Genomic DNA, 17,480 nt, shown 5'->3' on the forward strand with positions numbered 1-17,480 from the left:
GTTAAAGAGACGCGTAATTTCAAATACCGACCCATCATATTAACCAAATTTTTAATGTTTTGGTTTAATTGATAATAAAAAAAATATTATAACATGTTATAAATTAAGAAAATACGTGGGTCATATACCAACCGCTTTACCAAACTCGACAGACAGATCGACCGACCAACTAAACTTTTTATATTTCGGCTTTAATGGTATAATAATATATAGTATAATGTAGATTTATAATATTACTTTTAAAGTGAGATCATTAGAGTATTTAAAAAAATGTTAATGTATTTTGACTGAAAAATATCACCTGTTATTTATTAATAATTATATATAATAATATTATATTTTATATATATGGTGCCCGTGTAAATTGTAGATGTTCGGTTTTGTAGTTAAAAAATCTAAAAAATATAATGTGTCTTGGTTAAAAAAGCTCAATGTGATTTTAGAAGATTGAGTTTTTTTAGAAAATTGAATTTTTTAGTTAAAAGGATAACTCATTATATAGATAAGTCCGTATTTTGGTCCAAGTACCGATCGACCAACTTAGTTAAAAAATGTAATTATTATGTTGGTCGATGTTATTTTAGAAGATTGAGTTTTTTTTGAAGATTGAATTTTTTAGTTAAAAAAATAGCTCATTAGATAGATACGTCTGTATTTTGGCCCAAGTATCGGGTCCAAGTACCGACCAATCAAACTTTTAATGTTTCTGTATAAATATAATAGTATAGATAGATATAGCATAAATGCATGATACTACATCAACATGGCATGCATATGCATGATATCCATCTCAAATTGATGTGAAGTTACATGTGGTGGCATCTCTATAATGTATTACAGAAACCTTACACATGCTCTCTCTTCTAAATATAGAACCAACAGAAGAAAATTCTAGTTGTTGTTTCCTTCTAATATTCCTCCCTTATTCCCTCCCCCTCTCTTATTCTGTCTCCTCTGTTTCTCTATCTCTCTCGTCTCTCTGTCTCTCTCCGCTCTTTCTAATTCTGTGTCGGAGGAAGCGGGCGAAGGATCGGAATCTCCCCGTCAGAGAAACCGACTTCGTTCGCCGACAACTCCGACTGGACCGAGGAGGAGGAAGACAGACAGACAGAGACGAGTAATAATTGAGAGAGAAAATCATAATTATATAAAAACAGAGATTGTGAATCAAAGTCTTCATAATAATATTAATACATAATATGCAAGGAGGAGGAAGAAAGGGAGCTTAACGTGCAATGTGTGAGAAAAACAAAGAGTGAGAAGAAATAAGAGAGACAGAGAATAAGAAGAAATAAGAAGAAGAAGAAAGAGAAGAAGGTATGATCATCATCATTTCATCATCATTTCAACAGAAAGCAATAATACTAGTAGTAGCAATGGTAATAATAAAGAATATATAGATAGATAGATGATAATAATCCAGAAAGGAAGGAAGGAATTAGTATTTGAAGGTTGTTGCGCGCACGGCACAGAAAGGCAAGCTTATGCCGTAATCTATTCCTTTTCTTCGTTTCTCTCATTTCCTCCTTCCTTGCTTCAATTCTCCCCTTCCTCCTTTCCGTTTATTTATATATACATTTCCTTCATTCCTCCTATTCCTATCATCCTGCCTCTCAATTCAGTTTCCTGATTCTGTTTCTTGTTGTTTTCGTCGTCGGTACGTGCTCAATTTCCTTGCCTTCTGTTTTGATTTCTATGATTTCTTGCATCTCACTCCAAATTTCAGAATGTGCAAGATAGTAGTATATTTTGTACAACTGCCTACTGTTCCATTCCCTTTGGTCTTTTTTCGACTCCCCAATCGATCTGGATCCACTTGACAAAAGTGTGTCTTACATCGCTTTTTCCTATCATGATTAACTCCAACTATTGTTGTCCAATGTTATGTGAATTTTGACTACTATTTCCACTTTGATCCAATCATTGTTGGAGTTGCGATCAACTACTTCTATCTTGCCTTTTGCTAGATTAATACTAAAGTATACTATGCCTTTATACATGTCAACTATACGCATCATAGTTTACCTCATTCATTATTAGCTTGTTTTTGCATTCTTATAAATTTAATGTGATCTTGTATTAGATTTTAATTTTCATTTTCCATTTTCCTGAAATCTTGTGGCCTCCCTGTTTTTTTTTTTTTACTTGTTAAAGAACCAACTCAGTATGTACATTTTACTCCCATCCAAATCTTTCATGTTTGCTGATAATTTCATCTGTTAGGGTGGCTTGCTTGTTCAATAATTTATTGCCATAGCCATACACGAAGCTCTTTAATTTTTGACTTTGTCAATGAATGTAGGATCCACAGTGCCATCTGAGTTCATGGACCTCTATGCTTTGCCTCCGTCATCATATTTTTCTGAGGTAATGTGTTATCCTAATGATGTACTGCTTGTCTGTGTATTCATCTCGTTTAGATAGGAGTTCCTCTTTTATAATGTCTTGTGGTGGCTTATTTTTTTCTTTTTCTACCCTTGGCAGCGACAAGTTGGCTTCTGGAAGACGGATAGCATGCCTGAAAGCTACGGTCTGTTATGATATTACACATTAGACCATAATAGTTCCCATCTTAACATCTATTTTCAATATAAACTTGGTGTCAACTGAAATATATGCTATAACATTCTTGAACTATGTTACCCGGACTCGGCTAAAAGTGTCCAACATGGATACGTGTCCGAGTGTCGGACTTGGCAATATTATGAAATTTTTCATGTTTTTGGCCTAAAATAAGTGTCTGAGTATCCATACCCATGTCCAAGTGTCGAGTATCCAACACAAGTACTCGAGACAAAATAAAGAGTATATAGTTCTTGAACGTTGGATGAGATTGATAGCAGCAAGTACTTTATATAATCCATCTGTAGCATTGATTTATATTATCAAATTTATGGTTCTGGAAATGTCAATAGATGTTGGAAACAGTTACTATTTTTTTTAAAATAAAAATTAGAGCGGAAATAAGGTCTTTTCTTAAAAACTGAAGAGAGGCAGGGGGGGGAAAGACTACTCACACATTTAATTGTATCATTTCTTCAAATATGGGAGTGCTGATGAGACAGGTTTTTCCTTAAAGTGACACCCACTTTGGTAACATATCCAAAGGCATTACAATTGTTGGGGGCGTACATATAGTGTAGTTGCATATTCAAACATTTGTATAAAATAAAGATCTAGAAGTCAATTTTGCATAACATTTGATTAGATTCTAACTGTAATCTTTTGGTCTGCAATAATACAACAACACAGTATTGCATTATGAGTATGTCTTCCGGTGCAAGTATAGTTTTGGGTTTTGCTGGGTGAACAATTTATGGTCTGAAGTGCACTTGCGTTTTTCCTTTTCAGTAAATTTTTCAAATATAGCAACATTTGTAATCAGTTTCTTGTGCATGAAAAACTGCATTAATTTGGCTTCGCTAGTAATATTTTTTGTTCTCTCTTGATATTTTGACCATTGTTATTCTTACTGAAATGTTAGTTTCATCAGGCTTAAAAGGAGAAGGAATGTCACAAGCAGCAGGGAAAAATCTATTTGCTTCATCACCACTGGACTATCGAATGTTTGCGGATTCTTCTTTGGGTAAATACATTGATATTCCCAGAATCCACCTAGTCTAAAACCTGCAAACTAACATGAGCATTTAATCAGATTGGAGAGAGTACCCAAACTTCTTGACCATCATTGAGGATCAATACTTAAATAAAATAACAATCCAGTCTTGTAATTTACAGATGGGAAGAAGGCTAATATGATCTGTACTTGTTATGAAAATGGGCTCTTTTGAGCCCACTGTCACAGTTATTGAGTCAAAAGAGTGAGTCTCGAAAACTAGATCAATGCTTAACTACATATGTTCATATACTGGTGAAATCTGTTATATAATCTCTCTTAAACATTCTTTCTACCCTCAATATCATGGATCTTCAGTCTGTTATATATAGCTGTTGATGCTATGTTATCAGATGCAATCAGATACTGAAACACTGATTTATCTTCTCCTACTGCACACGATAATAATTTCTCAGACTCTTATGCCTGGTAATCAATGCAGTGACATTGTCACCCAGTGATGCTCTACACGGCCATTTTGTTCCTGCTACTTCCGAGTACGAAGAAGAGGAACCATTTGAGTCACCAGAAGAAATTGAAGCCCAAACCATTGGGAATCTTCTTCCTAATGACGATGAATTGCTTCTGGGGGTGACCGATGGTTTTGACTATATCACTCGACCTGGTAATGGAGATGATATAGAAGATTTGGACTTCTTCAGTAGTGGTGGAGGGTTGGACTTGGGAGAAAAACAAATAAGTTGTGACATTTCAACTGCCAGGTTGGGGGGATCAAGTAATTCTATTGCTGAGGAAAACCCATCTAGAACACTATTCGTGAGAAATATTAATATCAATGTTGAAGATATTGAATTGCGAGCTGTTTTTGGTGTATGTTGCTTTTTGTGACCAGAATTCCTTTATGTGCCTTATAGTTAATGGTAAATTGTGATATTGATGAGGGTTCACCTGACCTGTTTGTTCAAATTCAATTACAGCAATATGGAGACATTCGCAGTCTCTATACAGCTTGCAAACATCGAGGCTTTGTTATGATATCATATTATGATCTACGAGCAGCCCAAAATGCTATGAACGCACTTCAAAACAAGCCACTGATGCATAAAAAGCTTGACATACATTTCTCGATTCCAAAGGTATATTTTGCTACTTGCATTTCCCCCACTTAACAAACTTGTAAATTATAAATTTTAGCATATGCTACTTCCAAGTCCCCTACTTCTTTCCCTTACAGCAGTTCAAAGATCTATCTAATACAGTCAAAAAATCAGTTAGGTAATGAACTAAACCGGTTAGAGGCTGTAGACATTTATATTAGTCATGATTCATATTTTTCAGAGGGGGTATTATTTTATTATAATCACTGCAGTCCAAAGTTTTTGATAAACTTAAACAAACAACCTGCCCCTTTTCTTTTCTTTCTGACCCGGAACACCACCAAAGACTTATCATACTAGGATTGCTGGTTTTTCGTCTTCTCAAACGTAATGAATCTTATATGAGAAAATCTTGAGAATCTTGATAGTATCTCCAGATGATGGTCTGCACTATTTGCAAGTGCTTCCAGTTGCTAGATTTATTCAAGCAAGTCACAGCACTAGAAATGACTTCTTTGACCATCTGTTGCATCGTTTGCCATCTTAAAAGATTGTCTGCCGAACTTATTGTCGAGTTTGTAGTTCATGCTAACGAAGTCAACTTGGGTACTGTCAGACAATAGTGAATTTTGTCTACTTACTAAGCATGACATTCTGCATCTGCAATTTCTATTAAAAGTTCGATTTGAGTACACAGTAATTGCTTGGCTCCGCAATCATACACTAAATAGTCTGCCTTTCTAGGAAAGAAACAATTAGTCATCCAGCATGGATGGATACAGAAATTGATACCTTGTCCGAAATATTTTGCACCGAAGGCGGCTTGTCACTTTTGCACTTTTTAACAATTTTTGCACTTAAATGCTGGTATGGTTTGTAAATGTATTTAAGATGAAAAGCTGATTCTGACAATTGTGCAATTGTTTTTTCCCTATTGAAAGGGCAACCCTTCTGAGGAAGATAGCAATCAAGGTACCCTTGCAATTTCTAAGCTTGATTTTGCTGTGACAAATGATGAACTCCGAAAACTGTTTAGTGTATATGGAGACATCAAGGAGGTAATATTCCACGCTCTATAGACTTTAAAAAAAATGCATTTAGTATGTTAGGAAATTTGCTAATCGCTTCTGTAGTGCAGATTCGTGATGTTCCTCATAGGTGTCATCACAAATTAATAGATTTCTATGATGTTAGAGCCGCTGAGGCTGCTCATCATGCATTAAGCAGAAGAGAATTAGCAGGGAAGCCTGAACTAACACATCCTGATGGTAATACGCGGTAAGATTGTAAAGTATAAATTGTTTTTCAATCTTTCTTTGTCCTGCACTTGAAAGAAATCAAAGTAGAACACCTAAAACCAAGACTGGAATAATTCTAGACACAGATTTTATATTACTTGAAAGTTGAACCCTTGACCTCTTACTACCGAGAAGAGAGGGGTATGTGCTAGGCTAAGCTTTGTAAAAAATCCTAAATTATTTCCATCGACCTTAAGGACTTTCTCTGGCTCTTCTTCATTTTCCTTCATATGAATTAATTCTCTTTCTTATACTGCTAAATTTTGTTTCCTTTTTTCGTGACCCATGCGTTTGTTTCCAGTTTTATGCAGTCATTTCGTGAGCTCGAGCAAGATTATATCAGTCCATATCTGCAACAAAGTAGTTCCTTTGATGTGAATACAGGTTTTGGTAGTATAAGTACTTTCATGATGTATACTTCTCCTAATCAAGCAATTCAAAGATTGTCTGACATCATTCCGTGATTGCTTACAGGACTAGCTTCACATGGGCAAATAACATCTTTTAGTATGGAGAACAGCAATAGACTGGGTGTTAACTATTCAACGGGATCCCCGGTTAGTCAATACCAAGATATTGCATTTCAACATGGGGTATCGTCCAGTGTTCCAAGCAACTTACCCTCTGCTATCAGAGCGGAATTACTCGGACTACAGTCCAGCATTACTGACTCTGGTCACTTGTTGAGCAAGAGAAGCTTAGAAATTCCAAGTGCACCAATTTTCCATCCACATTCCCTTCCAGACCACCCTGATGAATCTGGTAATCCTACTGCCTACAGTTTTCCAGGATCAATGGCTTTAAATGTTAGTGTTGAGTAATCAAAACAATAAGAGTACCTGCAGTTCTGTAAAGTGGCAAAAAGGGAAAGGTTGTACACTGTCTTCCCGAGTTCGGTAAAGAAAAGAATGAAAAATTGATTATTATCTTTGATCTCTATATCTTTTCAGAATTGGGAAGAAAATTTTATGGAGAAATATATAACAAGTTTCCTTCTAAATCTTTAGATTTTCTTTCCCTTTCTTCTAAAAACTCACTCACAAACAAGTAAAAGAAGTTAAAATTTTCTCTTTCTTTTATTTTGTCTCATAAAAAAAAAACTCTTAAACACAGTGGCAGTGTTGGACTGAATGAGGATTGTTAGCAAAGGTATATAGAGCCAGCATGCATGTAAAGTTTTGCTGTCCATTGACTGGTTAAACTATATACTGATAGTCTGATATCAAAAGACTTATACAGCTTTTAGAGAAATTCAAAACTAATGCTATCAAGAACTCTTTGTATTGATATTCTGATTTCACTCATATGTGTTTTTATTTTCAGTAGTTTTTTCATCTACTGGAAGTGAGAGCTATGTCCCTCCTCTACCACATCATTATATGTGGAATAATTCATCTATGCTTCACAGCGTTGGGTTCGGCAATAATGATATCTCCCAACATATGTGGTCCAATTCCCCATCAAATCTTAATGGGATCTTTTCTCCTCAGCACTTGCAAAAAATGCACACATTTCATAGACCACCGAATCATATGTTGAATACAAATTTACCTATAAGTAGCAATCAGGTGGGATCGGCTCCATCTGTTGATCCTTCTCTTTGGGACAGAAGGCCTGTTTATGCAGGGGAATCCCCTGATGCTTCATATTTTCAACCAGGACCTTTTGGAAATATGAGAAATAACAGCAACTCACTGCATCCTCTAGAATTTGTTTCTCCAGACATCTTTCCGGGTTTTGGCGGGAATTGTTTCGATCTGCCAATTGCTTCAAAAGTACTGCAATCACCACAGCAGAGCTCTATGATGTTTCTCAGCAGTGGTCAAATGTATCCTCGAATGAGTCCATTTAATTCTTCTCATGAACGAATGAAGGGCCGTCGAAATGAGGGAGTTTCCAATCAGGCTGACAGTAAGAAACAGTACGAGCTTGACATTGACCGCATAATCCGTGGTGAAGACAAGCGTACAACACTTATGATCAAGAACATTCCCAACAAGTATGTATATATTATGTTCAAGTATGTAGACACACACACACACATAACTATTGTTATTCCTTTCATTATGGAAGATAAATCACACCGGATCAAAAAGAGCTTAATGAAGGTTCAAAGATCAAAATGAACCCACATATGCCCAAGTCTAGACTTTTTCTTTATTTGTATGCCACATCCCAGATCAACTTCTTAACTTCGACTCTGGTGCCACTTGTTGGGCTGCCCTTAGCTCTAAGTTAGTATAATATTGTCCATTCCCAAAAAGTCTCATACTAATAGAGTTAATTGACTTTTAATATTAAAAACCATTATTGTTTGTCACTTCCATGTGTGACTCGGGTTTTGCATTATGTTCTTTAAACCTTATCTTCCTAAACACAAACAGTCTAAATGATTTGTGAAGATTGTTTAGCCAATTACCTTAAGTGTCACAGTCACATTATTACTAGTAAATTATTTGGCATGATTTGACAAAGCTCATCTGGGTGATCCCATCTTGAACGTAATCTAGAGTAAAATTTGAACGAATGTTCAAATTCTTATGGTAAGTATCTACCAACTTGTCCAGACTAAGTGAAACTAAACTGGCTTACTTCTTGGAAATCAAGTAGTATTAATTGTTGAGCAAAGTAGTTATATGCCACAGTGCTAGTGTGATGGAAGTTTTCTCCTTTGATATGCATGCGTATTGTTATTGATTTGTTTTTTATTTAAAGGCTCTTCTTTGCTCTCTTTTCATACTCTGGTGTGCACTCTTTGGACATCTATTATGACATTCTGTTAAATGTAGATATACTTCAAAAATGCTCTTGGCTGCAATAGATGAGCATCATCGGGGGACTTATGATTTTATCTACTTGCCCATTGATTTTAAGGCAAGTGTGTTCTCCTTATCAGTGCAGTCGCTTCTAGTTCAGTTTTTAGCTGTTGAGGCAGTGGTTAGATGGTGCTGACATATTCTAACTGTTTTGCTTCACTTCAATCGCAGAATAAATGCAATGTGGGCTATGCATTTATAAACATGACCGATCCTTCCTTGATAATCCCATTCTCTCAGGTTTGACGGATCATATTATTGCATAGGAATTTTTTTTCATCTGATAAACAATTAGAAACATGTAAATGGTAATTCTATAAAAAGAATATAATATTGACAGGCATTCAATGGGAAGAAATGGGAAAAATTCAACAGTGAAAAGGTGGCATCATTAGCTTATGCGCGCATACAGGGAAAAGCTTCCCTTATTGCCCACTTTCAGAATTCAAGCTTAATGAATGAGGATAAGCGCTGCCGGCCAATTCTTTTTAATACTGAAGGACCTAATGCAGGTGATCAGGTATGACAATCAGCGAACTCAATGATTTTATACTTCCATAATTGTTACTTTTCCAAATTGGTTATGTGTACTCATTCTGTTTGTTACATATTCAAAGATAGATACGTTTCTTATTTTACAATATATTTGAATTGGAAGTTCCTACAACACTATTAGTTTTTCAGACGGAAGTTAAGACAGTAATGACAGCACTTATGAAATAAAATTTGATTAATTCTTATGTAAGACTTGATAATAATAGTGTGATGACTGAGAATACTGGCGAATATCTGTTTATGAATTATGTTTGTGGCAAAACTAGAAGGGGTTGGCATAGATAGAGTTGTTCCTCCCTGGCCCCCTTACCTTAAAAGTAACACTTAAGACGCACATTCCGGCCATACTATGTTGAAAGCCAGTACAGGTATACAGCAAATGAAATCTGCCAAGGGAATAATATTTTTGGCCTCCTCCACCGCTTGTTTTGTTTCAGGTGCCATTTCCTATGGGCGTGAGTGTTCGTTCCAAATCTACCAAAAACAGAACTGGCACAACCGATGAAAATCATTTAGAAACCTCAGCGTACTCAAGCAACGGAGAGGAATCAAGCAGGGACTCTTCTTCACGTTCCTCAAGAAACGCGGATTAACCAAGCCACTTTCATGCCAACTAACCATTTTAGAATTTGACAAGCTGATACAAAACAAAGATCTCCCTCTGAAAATATTATGTACATTGGGGAGTAACTATATAATCCAGTTTTGATGTTTCTGAAAAGCCTTTTCCAGTATGCTTGACAAACCGGGCTCCAAATTTTGGACACTCTTGGAGGAAATATGGAACCAACATGACAGACAGTCTTCAAGTGGTAAACTGTACAGAGGAGGCTTCTTCTGTTCCTTTCCCGGCATTTTTTCATCTTTTTTTCTTTGTGTTTCCGCTGTTTCTTGTTTGCTCTCTGATTTTCTTACTGCCAAGAGATCAGTCACATTTCACTGGATACATTATTATTCATATGAGAAATGAGAAATTTGAGTTGATGTCCAGCTATATATTGCATTGTATTTTCTGCTGCCACCTCAACTTTGTTAAGCGGCGGTGCTGATCCAAGTAGGGATGAGCAGAAACCGAATCGCAAACCGAAACCGAACCAAAAAACTGCAAAAATCGTATGAAACCGCATCAAATAGAAACCGAACCGAATAAAAACCGCACCGATACTTTGGTTGTGGCTTTGGTTTTCAAAATTTTAAAGCCGAATACAAACGGAACCGAACCGCAATAATATTTATAATTATTTATTTATTGTATATATTGAAATATAATATATAAATTATATTATATATATGTATATATTATAAAATATATAATTATGTATATTAGTTGATCTAACAAGAGTATAATGCATGTTTGTGAGTTATTTGTCATGTCTGAATTTATAAATCTCAATCTAAAAGCCTGATTAAACTACTACTAATTAAGATGCAACTCTCATTGATAGCCACCTGCAGAATCACATACCATGGAGAATGTACAAAGACATTATCTCTTACAACTATATTTTACAAGTAAATAAATTTTTATACAGAATCAATGTTAAAGAAGTAGTATTGTTAGAAGTGAACTTCAGTGTACGCACTGTCGCACTGTAGGGGTCTGGTTGTAATTGGTATATCATAAATGTTTGCTGCTATGTTAAGGGGAAAACATTGTATATATAAAAATGGTAGCTTGCTATGATGTAACTGTTCGTTATTTAATTATATTACTACTTTTGACATATTTATTATGAACTTGTTAAAAATCAATATTTTTCAAACTCCTCACGGCTTGAAAACCAAACCGCACCCTATAAAATCAAAACCGATAATTTTATAAACCGAACCGCACCAATGACATTTGATGCGGTTTTGATTTTGAATTTTAGAAACTGCACCTCGTGGTTCCGGTTGCGGTTTTAGGTGCAAACCGCACCATGCACATCTCTAGATCCAAGCATTGATTTCCTGCTATTAATTAATCATTTCTTTATTTATTTTTGTATCATTTTGTGTTATTTACTTCTTTTTTAAAACGAAAATATTCATTGATTCCAAATTAGATGATCCACTTAATGTTACACGTATGATCGTTTTTTTTTATAATTTATTTTTAAAAAACCCTTTTTGTAAATAAAATTTTATATTTTAAATAATTACGCGGTTTTAGAACGAAGGGAGGGGAGTATTAAGCTGCAATAAATATATAATAATTAAATATTTTAATAAATAAAAAACTAAAATCCTATTAAAATGCTTCCAATAATAATGATCTTAATAACTTTAACTCTTTGAGCGTCAAAAGAAAAGGAAAACGCGGGAGTAAAAAGTAAAGCCAAAGCTTGAGCTGAGAGATTATCGGAGCATGGCGGCCATACAAATACTCATGGCATGTCCAAAATTACAACAATTGCCACTACCACTCTCTCAATCTCACGGGGGTGTATTCGATTGGGATTTTAATGCATTGTTTTTAGTTTATAGATTTTAATGGATTGTATGGGATTTTGATTTTGTGCGGATTCTTGACGAAATGTCGCAGAGTTGATAGGATTTAGGTACAATGCTTCAAAATCCCATTGAATTTGGTGGGATTTCAAAAAACTTAAAATACACTGAAGAATGCCACAAAATCCATCATTTTATGAAATGAAAAAAAATCCATCAGCATTTGAATACCATCAGATTTTAATGGATTTCAAACAATCCCAATCGAATACCCTCGGATTTTAAAGCATAATTTAAAATCCCAATTGAATACCATCAGATTTTGTAGCATAATTTAAAATCCCAATTGAATACCTCAAGATTTTAATGGATTTCAAACAATCCCAATCGAATACCCTCGGATTTCATGAATGCAAAAAAATGCTTTAAAATCCCAATCCAATACACCCCTCTCAATCTCATAGGCCTTTGCGTTCATTTTTGTTATTACAATCACCAGCTTCTTCTTCTTCTTCTTCATCTTCATCCAAGAAGAAGCGGTTAGAGATTAGGTGCCAGGCTGCTGATGTTGATGCTGATTCCTCTTCGCAGCAGATTTATCAAGGCTTCTATGGCCCTTGGTCTGTTGATTCCTCCGACGTTCGCGAGGTACGCTCGCACTTTACACCTTCTGTTTCGCTCATTTTTATTATTCATTAACTCTGTTTACGATTGGGAATACGTCAATTCAATATAGATTGTGCTTTTGTCTCGATTGGCTGCAAACAAATTATGTAAATCAAAAAGTATATCAGTATGTTGGCTCGTAATACCTGATGAGGGGATGGGGCTTATTAGGGTTTGTTTTACTTCTCTCGCAAGATAAAGTGGAATAAAACAACGATGTAGTCATCGGAAAATAAACTTATGAATAGATTACCGACTGATATTTATATCAAGCCAATAATAAAACTATGATTGGGGTCTGAAGAAACACCTGAACCAGCCTCACACGAAAAGAATACACAACTGCTAAGCCTGCTATCATGTAACTAAAAACATCATGTAACTGTTAAGCCTGCTATCATGTTACGAAAAGAATAAAACGTCAACGGGTTCAATTGTATATGATTTTTTTGTATTATTGTAACGACTCCACTACCTTTGCTTGGAAGTTGGAGCCGGAGAGAGAGCCATAGAGTTACAAAGAGGGGTTAAAATCATGACATCCTCAAGCTTGCACAATTGTTATAACTAGTGTTATGTAACTTTAAATTGAAATTACTCTTCTAGACTTTAAATATACTCTTGCATAAAAAAACAATATTAGCAAGTTAACCTTGCCAAAGGATTACCAATACGAGTAAAGGTAATGCATCTAGTACAAACTAATAAATTAAAGACCTCGTTTGGAAAAAAAAAAATCAATCAAAAGCTAAACTGTATAACTATAACAGATTTCCAGAATATTCTGAGTCACACAGACTAAGACAACTCTCTCTTAATTTTCACAAACTATCATACATTACCCTTGAACTAGAGTAGCACAACGAGCATCACAAATTAAAGTTCATGGCAGCAATACAATAAGTTGAAACAAATTACACAAATATTCAAACATATTACAAAAATATTCAAGACATTCAAACAAATTACAACTGTTCTGAAAGGAGGGGTCATGAAACTAATGAAATCCACCAGTAATTGTCCACAAACCACCTGCTAGCAATTACTAATCAATAATCATCAAGGGACATGTTACTGCCCTTGGACAGGTTATCGATGGCCATGTCACTGCCCTTGGATTGATGTCTGCCCTTGGACGTTGACCCGAACTTTAATCAGCAAAAAGATCTTTGAATGCAGTTTTGAGTCTTTTGACCTCTGTATAGAACTCCAGCAGCTGTTTAATAGAAACAAAAATAAAAAAAATCTTGTTAGTTTCTGCAATCACTTCAACAGCCGACTAGGTATACTTTCGTACGCAGATGCACAACTCAATCAACAACCTCACTCTTCACAGCTCTACTCACTACATTACATCAAACACCTGGAGTGCACAACTACTAATACACATCGGATCACTAAAATTCAAAAATCACAACCTTAACTTGTCCCCACACAGCTACAACAACTCCTTACAATTCACAACCTCAATTACTTCTCAGATGCAATAATAGATCCAGATCACACCAAAACAGCACAATATTAACTGTAAAGCTCTAAAAACAGAGTTTAACCTAATACTCCCTCCATCCCAAATTAGATGATCCTTTTGACAAAAAAATTTATCCCAAAATAGTTGAGCCTCTCTCTTTTCAATGCACATTTATCACCAATCTTCCATCCTTACCCTTTCTTATTTATCATTTCCAATGTAACATCTTACTAATACTATATAAAGTCAACACAATAAATAAGGGCATAGATGGAAAAAAGATGAATCATTTAATACTCCTTAATATGTGTGAAATGAGCAAAAGGCTCATCTAAATTGGGATGGAGGGAGTATTTTTTTTGTGGTTTTCTTCATTAACAGCAACTAATGACACTTATTAGGTCAAAACACGACTGAATAAGCAGTTTAGAATTGAACAAACTAAGAGCAGATCTGCAAGTACAGATCAAACAAACACCTCAGATGTAGAAAATACTAAAGGTCTGAATTTTGAACTGAGATTACTGTGATTCTAAGCTCGGACAACTCGGAATAGAGTGCACAACACAATGGAAGCAACTAATCATAAAAAACCACAAAAGCAATCTACTCGAAATTAAACATAAAACAACATATATGAAAATAATAATGCACAATTACAAGCACATTACAGAAATGAACATGGCTAGTTGTTGGGAAATACTAACAAATAGAATGTGAACAAAGTATATGCCTAAAACATGACAATGACAAATTAGGGATTTGAATTGGGGTAAACCATTGAATTGGGGGTATACAAAGACCAGAGCAAACAAACAAAAACACAAACACAAAGACGTGCCCAATTTCGGATCCCTATTAATTCACAAATCCTAATTTCTTTTAAGACTACAAATCTGATACTTGGATCCGCACCCGTGACTGACACCCATACCCGACTCCGGGTAACATAGCATGTAATCATATTTCTATATACACAACTTAAGTGCCTCGCATTAATTCAGTCTTTTCCTGTTCTGCAGGTTATCTTATATAGATCAGGTTTGGTCACTGCTGCTGCCTCCTTTGTGTTTGCCGCTTCCACAGCTTTCCTGCCTGACCATTCCTTCCTCACTGATCTGATAAAATCAAATTATGATTTTCTCTATGCACTATGTGCTGCTGGTTTAGGACTATCCTTGTTTCTGATCCACATCTATGTAACTGAGATTAAGCGCACTCTTCAACTATTTTGGGGCCTTGGTGTTTTAGGATCTTTAGCCACCAGTTTCACCCTTGCTGAACCAGCTGGTCAGAACTTGGTACAATATGTAGCTGACCACCCAACTGCTGTCTGGCTCGTTGGTCCACTCTTTGCTGCATTTACAGGGCTTGTATTTAAGGAAGGTAATTTTACTCTCACTCTCTTTGTGTGCTTGTTTTTTTATTTTATAATAATGATGGCATATGTTGTTTTTTTTTTCATCAGGAGGGGATGGTTTTTTTTCTTCCTCAACTAATGCAATAAACTTATATTTTTCCCTGAAGTATTAGAATATGCTATATATATATAGTTCAATTATTCATCAACAAAGCTTATAATTAAAAAATAGACATAGTTCTAAATATTATTCAACTTCATAGCAGGTTGAGTGTCTTAAATAATGGGCTATCAAATATGTGCTTTAAAAAAATTATGTGCTGTGGCTATATCAATCTAGGTTTTGCTGATGTTTTTCTCTCACATCGAGTACTAATTTGATTCTTCATCAATGAATCAGGGCTTTGCTATGGAAAGTTGGAAGCTGGAATTCTCACATTTGTAGTTCCTGCAGTTCTTCTTGGGCACTTGGTAATTCTAATTTTCATACGCAAGCCTTCCGTTTCTTGAGTATATGATGAACCTGGGAGCATTTAGTGTGAAGTTCTTTTGCATTGCCAAATTAAAGGACATAAAGATTGAACACTTTGATAGGAATTTGATCAAAAAACTAGGCCAATCTGCTAAAAGGAAGCAATTTGAGACCTCTCATGTAATAAAAACCTGACCACAAGCTTAGTAGTTAATACACAATAAACCCTCTTTTGATTTATAAATGATTTTTGTTTGATTTGAACAAAAGAAATTGCCAAAGTTTTTTATTAAACTGTGAGCATTTTTCAGTACTTCGTTATCTATGCGTGCATTGGAAAAGGTTCTTCCTCCATTTTGGACTTTGAGATGCACAATTACAATGTGTATTTATCTAAACAGTTTTGCCTTTTAATCTATATGATGTTTACAGCAATGCTCAATCAACTTGGAGTTCTAGTAATCACGTGATATAATATGAAGACCATTTATTGTATGTTCTGAATGAAGTATATATTTACTTCTTGCACATACTACACAGAAAATTGTACAGCTATTTCTGGAATCTGAGATGGTAAACTATTGAGCCGTCAATGCTTCCTTTTCTAACTAAGGTATTATTTTGAAAATACAGACAGGTCTAATGGATGATGGACTTAAGATTTCTTTACTTGGTCTGTGGACGGCTCTGTTTGTGATTTTTGCCGGGCGGAAGTTCACTCAGCCAATCAAGGTAAAATTTTCATTTATTTCAGATATTCTTAACAAATAGATTAATGTCGAATCTTATAGAATCAGTTTGCTGTTAAAGGATGATATCGGTGATAAGTCGGTCTTCATGTTCAATTCTCTGCCAGAAGAGGAGAAGAAGCTTGTAGTTGAGAAACTTGAACAGAGAAATTATACAGACAATCTTGATAAAAGGGAATAAAAGACAGAAAGAATAGCATAATATGGTTGGACAGTTATTCTTGATAAAAGGGTATAAAAGACAGAGAAAGAATAGCAAAATGTAGTTGCTCAGGTAAGCCTCTACAGGATCCATGTTCATGTTACTTGTGAGATTAGTATAAGCTTTTGTAGACTCATGCACTAATTGTAAATATGTTCACTCTGTACGCACACATGTAAAGATGCTGCTGCATATTCTGGTTACACGGATAACGGATTATCTGATATGATGACTTCTCCATATTTTGATAATGTTTCCCAGGAATGATCAGCATTACAATTTTGTAAGTTCCTTCATTTCATAGTAAAGAGTTGTATAGAAAGTCTGAGCTCGTTTGCACGGAATTACAATCTAGTGACATCCTTTTTATAGCTGGAGAACAGATTCCTAATTTTCCTAATTTAAAGTGAATACTGAGAGCAAATGAAAAAAAGGAAAAAACGAATGCAAATTGAGGATAATTTGCCTAATTTTTACTTGACATTATTTTATGAAATTAAGTATTTGAAGAGTTTTAAATATTATGATTTGCTTAAACAAGTATTACTTTTAGAAAAAATAGGCAGCTATAAGTTATTTTTCGGAAATAAGTATGATTTCCGTCCTTTGTTAGATGAACATGTAACTTTGGGCATAGTATTGACAGCATGGTTAAATAATATTTTTAAAATCTTTTTCGTGTAAATGAAAATTTAAGTAAGAAACTTAAAAAATATAAATTATGTAGCTATATTGTCAAGTGCATAAAATCAACGTGAATTTAATTTAGGATGAAGGGAGTAACATA

The 17,480-nt window shown here is 34.9% G+C and overlaps 2 protein-coding genes across 8 annotated transcripts; both read left to right on the forward strand.

Annotated features, from left to right (window-relative positions):
• The first annotated feature begins 896 nt into the window (after positions 1-896).
• On the forward strand, positions 897-10,333 carry LOC108193481 (protein MEI2-like 4). 7 transcript variants are annotated; one of them, XM_064081740.1, is made up of 15 exons: positions 897-1,317; positions 2,303-2,367; positions 2,485-2,530; positions 3,494-3,586; positions 4,059-4,447; positions 4,555-4,713; positions 5,616-5,732; positions 5,813-5,952; positions 6,274-6,356; positions 6,447-6,734; positions 7,296-7,971; positions 8,762-8,846; positions 8,960-9,028; positions 9,129-9,308; positions 9,781-10,333. In XM_064081740.1, exons 2-15 carry the CDS (start codon positions 2,326-2,328, stop codon positions 9,934-9,936), a joined length of 2,523 nt encoding a protein of 840 aa, XP_063937810.1. In that variant the 5' UTR covers positions 897-1,317; positions 2,303-2,325; the 3' UTR covers positions 9,937-10,333. The 7 variants fall into 7 exon arrangements, with proteins under 7 accessions (XP_063937810.1, XP_017215640.1, XP_063937807.1 ...); XM_017360151.2 differs by having other exon boundaries at positions 1,180-1,317; positions 3,485-3,586; positions 6,274-6,362; XM_064081737.1 differs by having other exon boundaries at positions 1,180-1,317; positions 3,485-3,586; positions 6,274-6,362; positions 7,299-7,971.
• A 1,273-nt stretch (positions 10,334-11,606) lies between these two features.
• LOC108193967 (uncharacterized) lies at positions 11,607-16,944 on the forward strand. The gene is made up of 6 exons (XM_017360832.2): positions 11,607-11,756; positions 12,224-12,421; positions 14,933-15,296; positions 15,671-15,741; positions 16,376-16,474; positions 16,553-16,944. Exons 1-6 carry the CDS (start codon positions 11,691-11,693, stop codon positions 16,670-16,672), a joined length of 918 nt encoding a protein of 305 aa, XP_017216321.1. The 5' UTR covers positions 11,607-11,690; the 3' UTR covers positions 16,673-16,944.
• Positions 16,945-17,480: the final 536 nt, after the last annotated feature.

This window comes from Daucus carota, chromosome 7, assembly GCF_001625215.2.
Source record: "Daucus carota subsp. sativus chromosome 7, DH1 v3.0, whole genome shotgun sequence".
Classification (NCBI taxonomy): domain Eukaryota; kingdom Viridiplantae; phylum Streptophyta; class Magnoliopsida; order Apiales; family Apiaceae; genus Daucus; species Daucus carota.

What these genes read in the sequence shown, in the direction of transcription:
- LOC108193481 (XM_017360151.2), top strand. Translation starts at nt 2,326, where the DNA reads ATGGACCTCTATGCTTTGCCTCCGTCATCATATTTTTCTGAG. An exon ending in GTTTGCGGATTCTTCTTTGG is followed by an intron (nt 3,587 to 4,058) that starts GTAAATACATTG and finishes TAATCAATGCAG; the next exon opens with TGACATTGTCACCCAGTGAT. An exon ending in ACTTGCCCATTGATTTTAAG is followed by an intron (nt 8,847 to 8,959) that starts GCAAGTGTGTTC and finishes CTTCAATCGCAG; the next exon opens with AATAAATGCAATGTGGGCTA.
- LOC108193967 (XM_017360832.2), top strand. Translation starts at nt 11,691, where the DNA reads ATGGCGGCCATACAAATACTCATGGCATGTCCAAAATTACAACAATTG. An exon ending in ATTCCTCCGACGTTCGCGAG is followed by an intron (nt 12,422 to 14,932) that starts GTACGCTCGCAC and finishes CCTGTTCTGCAG; the next exon opens with GTTATCTTATATAGATCAGG. An exon ending in AGTTCACTCAGCCAATCAAG is followed by an intron (nt 16,475 to 16,552) that starts GTAAAATTTTCA and finishes TTGCTGTTAAAG; the next exon opens with GATGATATCGGTGATAAGTC.